This window comes from Brachyistius frenatus, unplaced genomic scaffold, assembly GCF_029030835.1.
Source record: "Brachyistius frenatus isolate BFR_SWC_R1_liver_20210118 unplaced genomic scaffold, ASM2903083v1 Contig_134, whole genome shotgun sequence".
In the NCBI taxonomy this organism is placed as follows: domain Eukaryota; kingdom Metazoa; phylum Chordata; class Actinopteri; family Embiotocidae; genus Brachyistius; species Brachyistius frenatus.
The window spans coordinates 792,556-809,311 of NW_027210733.1; the positions used below are offsets into that span (position 1 = coordinate 792,556).

At 43.5% G+C, this 16,756-nt stretch overlaps 1 protein-coding gene across 12 annotated transcripts in view; it reads left to right on the forward strand.

Moving 5' to 3' along the window:
- The window catches only part of srcin1a (SRC kinase signaling inhibitor 1a), a 98,343-nt gene that overhangs the window by 31,293 nt on the left and 50,294 nt on the right, over nt 1–16,756 (forward strand). The window contains exon 1 of one of the 12 annotated variants that reach the window (XM_069714754.1): nt 4,935–5,008. The exons of 10 other annotated variants lie outside the window; for them this stretch is intronic. In XM_069714754.1, the coding sequence (XP_069570855.1) occupies nt 4,984–5,008 (25 nt within the window). In that variant the 5' untranslated portion in view covers nt 4,935–4,983. Of the gene's footprint in view, nt 1–4,934; nt 5,009–16,756 lie in introns of those variants that run through there. One more of the 12 variants, XM_069714752.1, reaches the window with a different exon arrangement.

A 16,756-nucleotide genomic window follows, 5' to 3' on the forward strand; every position in this document is an offset into this window, starting at 1 on the left:
ATGGGTGCAAATGAATGAGAATTTTGTGGTTAGAATTTTGAAAATTACACTGCTGTGTTATTGATACTGTTGTAGCTTACACTCGAATATCTCTGGGTGTATTTTATTCATATTAGGGATGTTAGGGATGGGCCTTTTAAGCAAAAATATCATTGGATATTTACTGGGAACTAATCGAGGATTATTTAAAGACCCCCCTCAACCCCCATTCACACTTTAAACCTGGGCTCAATAAATGCCATCAAACTTTAAAAACCCTCACCTTGGACACAGCTCGTAAGAAGCAATGTTGTTTGCTTCGCGCGTCAAACATCAACCTTATTTCATCTGGTGACAAAGCTAACCATTGATTATTGATCTGTTGATGAACCATCTGTCCAGGGCTTTCAAATAATTGTACATAACAGTGGTAGACTTATGATATGCTAAAGTTACCCGGCAGTTTCCTTTTTTGAAGGAGTTTCACACAGAACCCTTTTGATGGCTGTAGTCATCTTTGCAGTTTGGCAAAACTGCTTTTGGGTGCACTGCCCCCACCTGTTTGCTACCAGACACCACAAAATATATATTGCTTAAGACAAGAAGATAGTTGCATAAGCTATTTGATTTTTTTTTTTAATGATTTCACTATTAAAAAATGTGAAAGTCATGACACATCCTTTTTGCTTTTTTTAGGAAGCCACTTGTTTGAAGCAATCCAGTCACACCGACAGAATTTCATGTAAATGCTACTGGGAACTATACTACTGCTACTATCACATCACCTTTCAGAAGCTTCCTTTACACTTTGATGACTGACTTTAAGGCCGTCATTCTCATGTCGTTCAGCCTTCATGTGCATTCTTGTTTATTTTTTCTGCCTCTATTTAAAAAAGGTATATTGTTTTTGGGTTGTTGTTGTGTACACAAACAGTTTGATGAGGAAAGCATTTTCCCCAACTACAGTGACAAGCCTGTAAATAGATGCACCTGCACACAGGGCTGCTCCCTTCAAGCTTTCCAACATAGTATATAATGGATGTAGAGCTTAGGAGGGGAGGATGCACAAGTTACACCACACATACATTACAAATGCTGGAGCACCATCGAGGACAAAAACACTCTGAGGCAGATTGGAAATGTAAAAGGATAAAGCGTCAGGCACAAGCAAAATGGTGGAGAAGAAAACAATTGGAGAGACATGGATAGAAATGGAAAGATGCAGGGCTGTGATAAGCAATGCTTTGAGATGTAGCCAGCGTGGAGAGGGAAGCGGGTGGGACAGGAGATGGGAGAAAAGGGAGGTGAAGGGATGGTGGAAAGGGCGGAGAGCTGAATAAACCTCAAGATGATTGAATGTGATAGAGAGAGGTGTGAGACAGAGGCTGTTTTCCAGATGCCTCACTCGAAAGATAAAGGGAAAGAAGGAGAAGTGGTCTTCTCGAGGGAAATGCTCGGAGGGAGGAGAGGAGGAAGTGGGGAATAGGAAGAGGGGGCAAACAGGGGGCAAGTGGAGTCCTCCAGTAGTGCAACAAGCAAAGAACAGGACAGGATGTTAAGCAGCAGGAAAGAGACGGACAATATATTGTGCCCTTTGTCCCATTACCAATTATGGTCTGTAATGGCCAAATCATTTATTTGCTGATAGAGCATAATTGCACGTCAGAGGGTTTGACTAGTAGTAACTCGGCTAATAAATCTCAGATGATTTACTGCAACCACACAGGCACACACACACACACACACACACACACACACACACACACACACACACACACACACACACACACACACACACACACACACACACACACACACACACACACACACACACACACACACACACACACACACTCACTGTGGATCATTTAGTGTACACATAAAGAAGGGAGTGTTCTCCTATCTGCTTATTGACTCACAATTCCCTCTCTACTGGAACATTAAGTAAACCTGCAGAGATGCTAATGCAATTACGGCACGCATGCTCTGTACACAAATCAGAATAATTAAAAGGTCAAAGAGGACTCAGTAAGCCATTAATATCTCATCTGTATGTATTTGTAGGTGCTAAATTGCTTAGTGGGTAGAGGGTTATTTTTCAAAGGTAGAGGATACGCTGTTTTGTTACTTGTTGTTTACTCGTCCTTATGAGGCATTAACTCACTGCATTAGCTTAACAACACAATTTTTTTTTTCCCCCCACTGTCACTTATCCACACAGGTACAAGCACAGACAACACCAACACCAACACTCAAGGCCCACACGGCACGTACAGTACATGTGCACAGCTAATATGCAGTAATAAATGAAGTATGTGCGTGACCGCATGTGCCTTTGTTGTGTGTGAACTTCGCAGGGAGTAAAGCTGCGTGTTCAGCAGTTGTCAAGCCCTATGTGGCCATTGTTAACCTTGCACCGCTCAGCAGGTGTAGCTCTGGAATAGGGTAAGATATCTGTGGGTGTCATCCTCTGCTCTTCAGTACAGGCGGGTGGGCCGTTGTCTCACAGACCCACACACTCTATTGAAAGTTTTTTTTTTTTTTTTTTTTTTTTAATGACAGAGGGGAAAAAGTGCATTGTGGCTGACCCAAATAAGGCCACTGCAGTATGTGTTCTCTAATCTATTGCTAAACTGATGTGCCACTTCAGTGTGATGTGTATTTTAATTTCGGGCGTGTACGCTTCGATGCTTCAAATGAGGAACAGTGAGATCTCAGAATGCTCATCAATATATTTTTGTTTATTTTCTGCTTACATATGCTCTGTTCCTCACATATTTTTGACCAGTGTATTTACAAGTGGCTGCTGGTTTGTTTGTTTTACACACGAAAATGCAAAAGCATGGTTGCATGAATCTTTGCTATATTTCACTGATTGACAGCGGTGGCTGTAACATGCAAAAAAACTAAAGAAAACAAATCAAGACAACTGTGAGCTAGAAAAATTATTCATGATGCATGAAAATGTTGTGATGAAAATGTGTTCAACATATTTGTCACGGAGGAAACCGTGTATTTTTGTAACGTAACATAATGTAAACATACTGGGCCATCTGCTGGTAGAGCAGGTTGCCCACTAATCATAAGGCTGGCAGTTTAATTCCCTGGCTCCTCCTGTTCACACGCTGAAGTGTCCTCGGGCAAGACACTGAACCCGAAGTAGCTCCTGAAGGCACCTAGCATGACAGCACTGGTGTGTTAGTGTATGCGTGAAGCAAAAGACGTAAAACGCTTTGAGACTGGCCAGGTAAAAAGTGCTATGTATTTTAATTTTGTGTATTTAAAGAAAACTCCACAGTTCAATAACATGCAATGCCATCAGTCATCTCATTTAATTCCATTACTTTTGTTTTCCCTCTTTGATTACAATCAATTTATCCAACTAGCTCATTAGTCTATGAAGTTTACATTTTGTCTTGTGATTATAACAGAGAAACGCATCATTGCACTGAACATCAGTTAGACTTTTTCATGAGATTTTGCTCACATTTGCTGCATTTGGAATATTTATGAATATAATAAATTTATGAAATATTACATCTGATAAATATGTAATATTGTTATATTAATTTCAACCACGGCAGAGCACAGTGACCTAATGAGAAAGCTCTGATTAGTCAGAGGAAACACCCACAAAACACATCCTCTCACAGATTTGCTTCCCGTGATGCTTCCTGTCGGGGCTCTTCACCTTCAGGGCTGCCTCAACCTTTTCCTGCTTTTCATGAAGGTGCAGATCTGGACTGGATCTAACATGTTAATTAAACATCATCGCTATCTCAGAGGAGCAGACAGCGAAGACGTTGCCTTCATCCACCTCTGATGTCGTTGTTGGTCAGTGTGATTCTGGAGCTCTGCTGAGTTTTGACTGGTGTTAAATACCGCACCACTCCTCTCGCTTCCCCAGCACGTGATTGGCTATCTTTATCTGAGCAAGGGAAGCACCCTGGGGGCCGTGTGCGTGTATGCACCAGCTTTGATGGGGCTCTTTTTATTTGAGTAGATCAAGATGCAGAGATTGATGATCTTTATTGCTCCTGTGGGCTGCGTGGAGTTAGAGTCTGCTGGTGTAGATTTCAGAGATGGATGAAATCAAATATAAAGATTCATTCTCAGGTTACGTAGAGAGAAGAAAAAAAGGAGGTTGGGAGAGAAAAGTGGAGGCAGATGGAGGTGAAAAGTGGAGGAGCGGAGGAGGGGGAAGGGGGGGGGGATGATGAGCAGAGGACGGGGGAAGCAGGCGGGGAGCGGAGGTGTTGCCGGGGTGACAGAAGAGAAGGATGAAGGGGGACGTGCCAGCAGAGCGACGGTAATCTGGGGCTCTGGCTTGCTGACAGGACAGTCACACACACACACACACACACACACACACACACACACACACACACACACACACACACACACACACACACACACACACACACACACACACACACACACACACACACACACACACACACATTTACTCCTGCTCAATCCATGGCCTCCAGCACACAACCAGTGCACACAGGTCTGCAGTCAGTGACCAGCAGGAGGTGGGCCTTCTGCAAGGTGTTTTCGGGCCAGAGCGAGCCATGTTTTCTCCCCCTGCCCGGCCAGCTCGGCACGAGCACTCAGATGGACATAATGAGGGAGATGGAGAGAGAGGGAGAGAGAGAGAAACAAGACAGACAGCCAGGGACACACAATCAGACAGGGAGAAAAGAGACAATGTTCAGAACTGGCAGCCTCAGTTCTCTCTCTCTTTCTCGCTCTCACTGCCTGTGTTTCTTCCCATACTCCTCCTCTCTCCTCTCCCACCTCTTTCACAATCCTTTTGTCCCTCCCTGCCTTCCCTCGCTTTGAATTTTTTTTTTCCTTTTTTTTTTTTTTCCACAATATTCCGCCTAAGCCAGTGTCCCAGTGAGGTGGCGACGGCAGGGGATGAATGTAGAGAAGGGTGGAGGGTTGGAGTGACCTAGACTAGAAAATAGAGTAAGGGATAGCGGGCTTAAAGGAGCGCGGATGGAGAATGCTGGGAAACCCTCAGGTGGGCGCTTGGAGTGGTCCCCCTCACTCCTCTATTCCGTTTGTGTGTTCCAGTCCCAGTCCCTTTTGTCTTTTCCTTTTCTTCTGTCTCCCTCTCCCTTCTCTCTTTGGTTTTTAGGGCATCCCTGTAACTTGGTGGATTTGCTTGGATGGTTGTGGTATTTAATCTTGGTAACTTGCAGCATTGAGGCGGGGGGACTCTCTGGATGTGTGTGTGTGTGTGTGTGTGTGTGTGTGTGTGTGTGTGTGTGTGTGTGTGTGTGTGTGTGTGTGTGTGTGTGTGTGTGTGTGTGTGTGTGTGTGTGTGTGTGTGTGTGTGGATCTGTGTGTGATTGTGGCTGTTGTCATGAGAGTCACGTAGCTCTGCTGTCTGCCTCTGCCTGCCTCCTGTATGTTCAAAGGCTGTGGAGCTCGGTGGCTCCTCCAGGACTCAAGCTGTTGCTGCTGCTGCTGCTGTTGCCTCATTCATGACAAGCTTCTTCACAAACTCTGCCGTGGCTTCCCATGTGCCCTTCGGGAGTTTTTAAGTCATTTGTAGCCAGTCACTTTTAGTTCATTTGATTTCTATTGTTGCTTCTTCTGCTGCGATGCTGATTTGTATTCGAATATTTTGCGAGAACTTTTTTGTTGTTGCTGCTGTTGAAGCCAGTTTGGATTTACTGTCTCTATGAGGGCTCCTGCTATCCCCTGTCAGATGTCAGCCTGCCAAAATAAAAGCCCTCAGTCAGTCAGCGTTGCCACTCCCTTTTCCAACTATGCCTCATTTTCATTTCCCTGTCCCTCTGCTGTCTGCTCATATTAAATGACAGTATGATCTGGGGAAACTAGTTGGATGATGTTAGCAGGACAGCTGGGCCAGCTAGACTGGTTGTTCTTCATAATTATACCACTCTAACGACCTCGGTGACATTGCGTGTGTTGTCGGGTGACCATGAAGCTCACAGAGCTGCAAGGGTGCCGACAAGCGACTGCGATTTCTTCTCTAGATATTCCTGCATGATAACTTCAGCTGAAGAGGACGTGGTGAGATGCTCAGACACTGCCTTCACACTCCAATGCAACGATACTACAGTAATGGGTGTGTGTATGGGTGTTTTTGTGTGTGCCTGTGCGTTGGAGTTTCTCATTAGCTCATGGAGTTTTTGTCAATAGAGGCCAACACCTCTCCTCCCCTCTTTTGTTTTTTCCTTCACAGCACGCTGAATCTCAAATTAGGGTGTGTTCAATGTGTGGATGCAGTGTATTTCAAGTGTTCTAGTGTCGGTGTGTGTGAAGGCTGTGCAGCAATCCTTGATTAACTACTTGGCCTCCTCTTGCTCTCTTGTATTGTTGCTTCTGGTGATGGCACCTTTTTCCCCGTTAATTAGTCGAGTGAACCCCCAGAGTTCAGACTATTATTTATTCATCATGCTCTCAGTTCGATTTCATCACTGAATGGTGAATTAATGTGTGTGTGTGCGCGCGCGTGCGTGTGTGTGCGTGTAGGATCAATGCCAGGAGGATGTAGGGTTCAGAGTCAGACCATCACACACACACACACACACACACACACACACACACACACACACACACACACACACACACACACACACACACACACACACACACACACACACACACGCACGCACACACACAAACACTTTGAGGTGTACATTTTTTGCTAAGTAGCCATTTCAGAGATTAAGACAAGGCAAACTCTCCCTGCATAAATGACTTTCCTTATCCACCTCTTCTAAAAATCACCTACACTGTCGTTTTCATAAAACCAGTTTAAAGGATTCGACAGCTGGAGAAGAGGCGGTAGGAGATCAAAAGTGGGCAGCTGACATTTGTGTGTTTTGGGATTTCTTACAACGTCTGTGGAGCAGATAACACGTGTGCCATGTAGTGTACCATAGACAATATGTAGGTGGGTGTATGACAAAGCTTGCGGCTTTTTTACTGTACTAAAACTTCTAAACCCACTTCCCTACTTAAATGTAGATTGTAGTGCAGCAGGCAATGGTTCGATTTAACTGATTACTTTATAAATGTTACAAAATTGTCCATCACAGCTTCACAGAGACCAAGGTGTAGTCTTCTAGTGCCTTGTTTTGCCTGGCAAACACGAAAGATATTCAGTTCATGACGATATCCATCCATCCATTTTCTATACCCGCTTTATCCTGAACAGGAGCCTATCCCAGCTCACTTTGGGCAAAGGCAGGGTACACCCTGGACAGGTCACCTGCCAGTCTGTCACAGGGCCAACACATAGAGACAGATGGAAACAACCTTAGGACAATTTATAGAATCATCAATTAACTGCATGTTTTTTGGGTGATGGGAAGAAGCCGGAGTACCCGGAGAAAACCCACGCAGGCACAGGGAGAATATGCAAACTCCACACAGAAAGGCCCAGGCCCGCAATCAAACCTGGAACCTTTTCACTGTGAAGCAGGAAAACAATCATAGACTTAAACAGTGAATTACTTTGTTGACTTCAGCTCTAAATTCCCCTGACGTATCACACAACTAACAGTTAATTCTGTTCAGAGCCTTTATAATTGTGCACTGAGCCAAAGTTTACATTAGCAAGGACTCACTTTAAAAGCTGTAGCTTTGCTTGGCCTCGTTTCTCTCCGGGCGTTGTTGAAACAGCACTTGAAACTCCAGAACCGCTCTGTTTGTCACTACCATGTAGAGGAGAAGAGATGATGTGAGGGTGAAATTTGTTGTGAAGACACCGGAGAGGGGAAACGATGAAGGGCTGTGGCAGCGCTCCTGAAAGCCCCATCTCACCCTCAAAGTGGTGTTTTTCTTTGATATATTTTATTTTTCCTTTGCAGTCACGTTGACGCAACATGAGCAGTCGACCTCTGGCGCTAGCTCTCTGCGGGGATGTGTTCTCACCACAAGTGCTCAGGTTATATTTGGAATCTCTCAGCCATGGCAATTTTCGAGAAAATTGTTTTTTGTGTTTCTGACACACCTGGAACTATTTGTATGCGTGATATTGTTATAAATGGATGTGCGGCACCCAAAATCACATAAAGAACATAGTCAAGGCTAGAGGATAATGTAACATAATTCTGTACTGCACAGATTATTCTCTGACATCCATCAGTGAAACTTTGCATTTGTCCATGTGATCAAGTGTTACGGTAAATTATTGCTCAGACACCTCAGCAGGTTAAAGGTTTCCAATCGAGGGGAACGTCTTTAAGTTGCTCGTTCACTGTTATCGAGGAAAACGTATTGTCCGTGAACCCAAGGATTTTTTTTGCTATAAGAACGTAATGTCACATACTGTACAAAGACAAACATCTAAATCTAAGTTTTTAGTGTCTGAGACACCTCAAATCCAGACCAACCTCACTTAAACAGGGAATTATGGGTGTTTAGATCATTTGTTTGGCTTAAACATTCGAAAATAATCCAACGTGATAACAACTCAGATTCCTAAATATTCTCAAACTGAAAACAACTCACAAGACTTTTTTTTTTCTCTTTGTGGCCATTAGAGAGTAAATGAAATCAGCAGATCCCTCTCCTCCCTCCCACACACCCTCCCACAGGAACATGTAGCATTGATGGTGCAGGATGAAAGTCACCAATTCTTTCTAATGAATAAGCTACCTGTCAGTCCATATAAATGTATATTTACTCTTGTTGATTTTGTGGGAATATGTCAGTGTGAACATGAAATGTACTCGAGCTTTTCTTGTTCTGGAGCGGGTGAACTGAAACACAGGTGTGAAAGCAACTGTCACAGTTTGTTACTTCATAAATTTTTTTTTTAAAAAATGCATATTTTTTATAGAATATTTTACTTAAACCTGGGATAGCGGCTGTTTTGGCCCCTTGTGGGCAACGGAAACAAATTGTGAAAACAAAATTGATTGACCTTTAAAATCAGCAAACAGTTGCTTATTTACACGTGCAGCAGTTGCGATTTGTTGCATTCAAGTCCAATATTCACTCTGTTTTTGATCTCTGCCAACTCCTGAGGGAAATATCTGGCTGTTTAGCTACTAAATGGTCCAAATGTGTTCACCAGCAAATTGCTAACTGTAACTGTTTGGCGTTGAGCAGGTAGTGTGTGCAGTGGATTTTTAGAGAAAACAAATGCCTGCTGCAGCCAAAAGACAACACAATGAGAGTGGTGAGAGTGAAGCTAAACAATGAGCTGAAAGGAGATTCAGATGATGATCACCACATTGTTTTCATATTGCTGCTTTAAAGGAAAAGTGGGTACTGTCATTTTATTAGTGTTGAATCACCTGACACTACAACTTGTTGACTTTTTGTTACCTTAGAGGAATACGCTCCCGTCTTCAGGGAGTGGGTCTTCTTCTACGGACTGCCATGTTTTTACGGTAACCCGGACAGGTCAAATCAAACAAAGGCTTTAGGATGGGTGTTTTGTGGTTTTCACATGTTTCGCGGCCACCTAAGATTTCTCCAACAAGCTTGGGAGGGTAGTATGTTTTCAGTTGGTTGCATCCTCACCGTTAGATGACACTAAATCCTACACACTGCTCCTTTAAGTAAGGATCTTTTAGAAATGTCAACTGCAGTCTGGCATTTCAATTCATGGCGAATTGTGCACTGTCTCAATTGATTCTGTCACTTAGGACTTTGATGTAAGCAGCTTGAGGTCAGCTTTTTGCAGGTGGCTTCAGGTCATGATTGAACCATGGCTCTGAACCACCTTCACTCATTCCCCAGGCTCAAGCACAGCTTTATATCCCGATGATCACCCACAGTGCAGCAGGGCTAAAGGTACCGAGGTTAGCAGAGGGTCAGACATAGGTTTTTTTCTGGGATCTGTGCAGAGGATAAGGAAGACTGGATTTGTGAAGCTTGAAAGCTTGTGTGTGTGTGTGTGTGTGTGTGTGTGTGTGTGTGTGTGTGTGTGTGTGTGTGTGTGTGTGTGTGTGTGTGTGTGTGTGTGTGTGTGTGTGTGTGTGTGTGTGTGTGTGTGTGTGTGTGTGTGTGGCAGGAGGTGGTGGTGGTGGTGGTGGTAGGGGGTTTGATATGAGGGCGGTGCTGTAGCTCGAGGCGCCATCTACAGACAGAGAAAATGGAGCATTTGTACACATCTGCTCCAACTGGCCAGAGGGTGAGAGGAACAGCAGGTCAGGAACCGAGTGTTACCAGATTTCAGCAGGAGATGAGCGCGGTTTGATTTTTTTCCCCCTTCTAATTAAAGGTAGTGTTACATTTTTTGAGACTGTAGGGAAGGGATGCATATAAGAGCGGAGTGAGCTGGAGAAACACAAAGAAGTTGGAAAACATGCCATGAGTGACTGACAAGCTTTTAAGCAGGAACTGGAAATATCTCAAAAGCATCTAACGAAGCGTGAAGAGCTCTACAGTCAGAAGTTGGAGAAATGGGGAAAAGCAGCCAAAAAAAGGGATGATACGACAGAATGGAGGAGGGCTGTGCTTTTGAAAAAACTGTAGATAAAATCTGCCATGTCAAAGAGAAAAGTGGTTTGTACTGTATGAAACCAACCAGATCATTTTTGCACTTATTCCAAGTCTATATGAGTTAGAGATTGTGGAGCTGCTTCCATTTTGGATCAGATTACAAATTGGTAAAACTATTTCTTAAACTCAGTAAATAATGAATCCCTTACTGAATGTTTCTATGCCTTGTTTCAGGCACAAACATTTGGCATACAAACAATAAATCACTGACACAGTTGTTAGCAGGACTGACTGAACATGATGTCCTTAACTTAAATGGTCCAAAGGGAGGATATACTTCACCAAATCAACAAAACTACAGCAAAATGCAGAGTTTACAGGAGGAAGGATGAGCCTTTGCTTAAATATTTATTCCAGTGTCCATCATCTTAAAATAAAAACTTGTGGCAGTGAAACGATTTTCCCTTCAGGCAACATTAATCGCAGTGTACATGCAGTAAACTCAGTGATTCACTCAGCTGATATTTTCTGGGTGATAAAATGGAATTAATTTAATTTTGACCGTGTTGTTTTTACTTTAGTGCACCTGCAGATATTTTTTACCTCACGGCAAAAACAAAAGCGAATGTCACAGATCGGAATCAAAAATGTGGTTAGGTATGATATTGAGTCAAATAAAAGCACTACATATATTTTTAACTAAGATGTTTTCATTCCCCCCCAAACAAACAACCTAAAAGGATTTGATAGGGGATTTGGTACCGAATTTAGATGAGATAAAAGTATGTGCTCTGGGGTAGAGTAAGGACAGAATCAAACAGGCTGGGGTGGGGGAGACTTCTGATGGGAGTCGCAGACTGATAAAATAGTATGCTTGTTGTTTTTAAAGATCCCTCTGTTTGTCTCTCTGTCCGTCTTTTGGGAGTTCTCTGGTGAGATTAATGTCTTGCCGTCAAATCCTAGACTCCCTCCTGTCAAACACACGCTCCCAAGCCTATTTATAACTAGACGCCCCCTCACAAACACTAATGAGTCTCTGGGTGACAAATGGATTTGGAGGACACCTTGCACACCCCTGCTTCTCCTCTCTGCCTCCTCTTTTCCCATCGTTTATCTGGCCCCAATGCCTACTTCTTTCTTTCTTAAATGTCTCTGTCTCTCACACTGTTACCCTGTGCCCACACCTCCCCCTGGCCCACTTCTCCCCACTCTTCACTCTCCACGTTTTGCCAGGTTTTCAATGCTCAGCCTGAACCATCAGTTTCCCTCCTCTTATACTGCGGGCCTCTCGATTTCCATTTTCATCTGCGGCTCTCAAAGTTTCATCCACCTCAATACTTCTCTCACTCCCAGTAGCTGCCTTTGTCTCTCTGTCAATCTCCATGTCGCTCTCTGTCTCTCAGCTAGTTGAGAGTCAGTGCTAGTGCTTACTGGATTAGCCATGAGCTGCTCTGCCAAGTGCTCTGGGGGCTCTGGGGCAGAACATTTAACAATTGTCAGATTCAAGCGTCATTCAACCACCAGGTGCCAAGAAGAAAGGGGAGGAACAATCACTAAAATAGAGACGCGTCTCTTTGTGTCTATTTGTATTAAATGCGGCTGTATTCTCACTTAAAGAGCGAGGCCCCCACAGGAGTCCTGCTTTAGCTTTAAAGGCGTGATAGCCAGTCAGTGTGCAAGTGTCCAGAGAGGCAGCTTTCCCGTGGGCGTGATTGGCAGCGAGGCGTGAAAATTGAAGGAAAACCTTCAATCAGATTGCCCTCAGGACTAATCATGAATGCCATTATAACTTGAGTTAATGTCACTTGATGCCCCTGAGTTTTGGGGACTTGGAATTTTTTGACATGTCTGCATCAAAGCCCTGCAGCCATTGATCCCATCATACAATACTGTATATGACTCAAAATATACAAGCAGGAATGCAATGGGAGAGATTCTGGATCATAGAAATCAGAGACGTTAAATGTTGTTATTTATTAATAATGGAATCAAAAATCTTGGGAAAAGGAACGTTTAGTTAAATGTTTATCTGCTTTCCTGATAAGATCACTGATGTCCAAAACAAAGCAAAAGCAACAGGAAACATTTGAAGTTCCCACTTTTGGTTTGATCGATTTTTGACTGCTGCAGCTGAAGTGTTTTGAAGTGGTGGCAGCAACAGTGGCTAATCCTCGTCCTGCTGTGGTAAGCCATTTGGGAGTGAGCTGAGACATTGAGGTTAGTCTTGAAGGGGACAGAAAACTTTTCTGTTCGTTCTCAAACTCTCACCAACTAAAACTGCTATTTACAGCAACAACAAAAAAAACATCTCCTTTTTGATACATGTATAGGTTTCATTTTTATCACAACACAACTGGTCCAAACCTGACCTGCAGTTTGTTCCTCTCCTCTGTGGGTGGAATCGAGTTGTGCGCCTGTTTGGTTGCTGTATATAACACCAGGCTTGTTGGGAAAGGGGCTGTCTTTGTTGTTTTTGTTGTTGCAGTGGGCACCGTGTTGTGTTGGCAGTGACAGCTTGTTAACGTCTAACTCGTCATCTCCTCCTCCTCCTCTTTCGTGCCAACTGGATGCTCTTCCCCGCTCACCTACGGTACAACAGAGACCCACGCATCCGTCTGCAGGGCTGCCACGCCCTCTTCATCCCTCTGCACACCAACCTCAAATGAGACGCTTGAAACGCACACAGCTCCGATGGAGAGGAGAGATAAAGGAAGGGAAGAGGCATGACGGGGAGCAGGAGAAAGGAGTGTTGCTTTAGGTGGCCGGAGAATGAGCTCATTACTCGTGATAAATATACACAGAAATCCATGGATATGTGGTTAATGAATCACAAAACAGACACACATGATGTGGCATACGTTACTGCATGGCCATTAGTGTCCGGAATAAGGTGAGGCATAGAAGAACAGGCTTTCAGTGGTACACAGAAGAGGGAGAAGAGATGAATGAGCAAGATGTGCAAATGTAACTGACTTATTTGAGTCAGCTGTGGTCAAGATAACTAATTTCAAAAGTACAGCAACATGGAATAAAGGTGCAGAATGCCAAAAATGCATCATGTCATTACTGCACAATCCTGTATGTTAAACTGAAAGAAAGCAGTGCACGCTACAGAAGATGAAATTGTTTTTCATGTTTGGGTTTGTGCCAAACATTCACACACCCTTAGTATATTTCTCAGTAATACTTTGACTCTAATATTTTCTGTGGCTGGCCCCTGATACTGCAGAGGACCACACACTGAATCAAATGGTAAAGTTCATGTGGCATTTTATCGCTCTGTCCTTGGTGACGGAGGCGAAAAAGGCAAGCAGCCGAGGATGACGAGGGATGGGAAGCACAAGGCGGAGCTGCTGTTTTGCAGGGCTTATTGGAGCTCCTCTGGAGCCCCACTTTGTGACATCCTCTGGGGACTCCTGAAACAAGCAATTACTCTAACACCCCACTAGGGACTGCTGTGTGCCGTTCATCTTCCACTTCTTGTACTGGGATCACAACAGGCACGACAAAACCCTCCTAACCAGGCTGAAATACGAGATATGGGAATTCCTCTCTGATCTGTGTCACAGTTTTTACTTTACTTCAAATACAAATTGCGTCTTTGTATTCGTGACACAGTTTCAACATGTGTATTTTCTGATCTAACTGTCCTCATGGATTTTTTTTTTTTTTTTTTAACACCAAAGAAAATGAGCTGGAAGCATGATTCAAAGATGAGAGGCGAGTTTAATTTTGATTCCGTTAACTTCACAGCCTTCGGAAGTAAAAGCCGTTTCCTGCAGGGCAGGCATGGGAGAATCCAGCTCCCACCTCCCATCCTCTGATTTTCTATCTTTCTTCTCTCTGATGCAAGTCGACAGAGAGCAGTTTGCTCTGTAATACATGATGATCTGCATCATAACACAGAGCTGTGTGCCATGCTGTCTCGACAACTTGTAATCTCAGCTGCCCCGCATGTGCACAGCTGTCACTGGTCTCTCACCATAATGCTTGTGCAACCTTTAACTGTGCTTGTTGGACAAATGTATGTGTGTGTGTGTGTGTGTGTGTGTGTGTGTGTGGGGGGGGGGCAGCTGACCTGTTGCCAAGGCAACCGATCTGCAGTGACAGCCTCTGTCACTCTCATCTCAGCTAATGACTGGTTGTTTTGATTGAACCTTTTTATTTCTTTTTCCAGTTTCTCTGAGGTAATTTTTTTTTGCCTCTTGCTCTTCTAATTAAAAAAGTTCCAGCAGCAGCATTCCAATTAAACTGTCAGGATAATTCCTTACAAAGAGTCTGCATGTCCACCCCTCCAGGTGGAAGACAAAAAAGACTAATCGAACCGAGCTTATATCTAGAGCCACAAAACACGGTGGTAACAAGGATGAATCTGCTAAAGGTGTGGTGAAAACTTCATATTTTGTTTCTGGTTGAGCTTTTTCTATTGCCTCGTATGACCAGACGCAAATTTGTGAATATATTGGTTGTTTCATTTTTGGCGTTGTTGGCCTACCCTGGAGCTACAAAGTTTTAAGTGGTAATCACACGGTGCCCACTTCTACTCATCACACCTGTCAACAAAAAACACACACATACCTGTGCATTTGGGTATTTTAAAAGGCAAATATCACACGTTCTTGATCCTCATACTGAGGATTGTCATCACCACCCCCCACGTCCCCTCCTACACACACACACACACTAGTTGTTTGATCTGTCTTTTGAAGTGGCTGAGCAAACATTAATGCGAACAGGGTTTCCAGACTGCACAGCTACTCTTTCCCATCACACCTGACACCCACAAACACACACATTCTTGTCCATTTGGCTGTTTTAAAAGGCAAATATCAAGCAATTTAACATTAAACCAGGCACAATGACATTTGCAGAAGCTAAATGTTAATGAGTAAAGGGCAGCCAAATACTGTGCCAGGCATGCTTTTGTCTCAGTAACAGATGAACTCCGAGCTAATTTTTTATCAGTTTTACTGCTCTCACATCAGCTTCTGTTTAACTTGAGCAGCTGCATGCGTATCAATACCTATCTTTGGGCACCTCTCCGTCGCTCCTGCCTACATCTATCCTGGTAAATCATTTAATCAGCTGATGTAAGTGATGAATGAATTTCAGAATGCAATATAATTCACTACTTTGGTTGATAACCCATGGCCAAAGCCTAACTAATCTGACAACAGATGTGTTCCTGTGGCGGACTGCTCGTTAGGTTAGCCTGTTGGCTCAGTCTGGAACGAGAGTGGCAGCGCGCTAATACTACAAGAAGCTTGGCAGAAGGTCTGCTGGGAGTGGTAGCAACAAACTACATGTCAGAGCCAGCTCAGTAATCCTGCCCTGTAAAAGAAGTCACCCTACCAGAGCTGCTGTACCAGCAGAGATGACGAGATTTAGCACAAATTACACATCATTACACGATCATTAGAAAACCTCAAGTTCACGATCTGAGCAGCACAAATCGGGCTTCGGCTTTCCCTCCTCTGAAATGATATTATAATAATAATAATCTTGTTAAGGGCATTATTCGGGGGCTTAAATCTTTAAATGGATACAAGAACAACAACAAGAAATACTGTTTGCAATTACCTTGCATTTCTACTGGAGTGCAGTGTTTATGTCTTTGCCAGTAAAACCTGTCATTAAATAGGGTTAATTCAATAGTAAAATAAATATATGAACAATAGCCAAAATAGGGAAAGGTCTTCAATTTTAGCAGTCAGCCGGTAATCATTAAAAGGTCACTGTCATCATTATTTTGCCTCGCAGATCTGACAAGCTCACAGTTCAGTTGTGATTGGAGGCCTATTTTAGCTCCTATTTTGAAAGTACCATAGCCTCTTTGTTACTTTTTCACATCTCTTGATACTGAGGTAGTTCATTTAATGTGTCCTGTCTGATCACTGCGGCAAAATAAGAAAGACAACTCTCAACACGTCTATGCTGTACAAGCATCTTGATTCTTCATGTTCTGTCTCTTTTAGCTCACAATTCGTCTCATTGTGTACCTGCTGCTTTCACCCATGGGGCCATTTTAGAACTTGAAAGTTAGTTCCTGCTGTATCCTTAAAGAGCTGTTCTATCTCTCACTCTCCTACATTCGCTTTGACACCTCTAGTTTCCTACAGTGCTTGTGTTGATACCTTGCAGAAAGATGTTTTGCAATCAGCGAGATGCTGTCATCGTGTTGGCCTCTGGAGGAGGGAAACAGGAAGCGCTCTGACCTGTCCAGAGCAACACTTAATGAACCTGCAGTCAATACAGAGCAGCAACAATAAATCCTGTCCTTCTGTACTTGAATACTGGGCTCAAGCCTTTGTACTTTTGTTTCATATTTCTTATA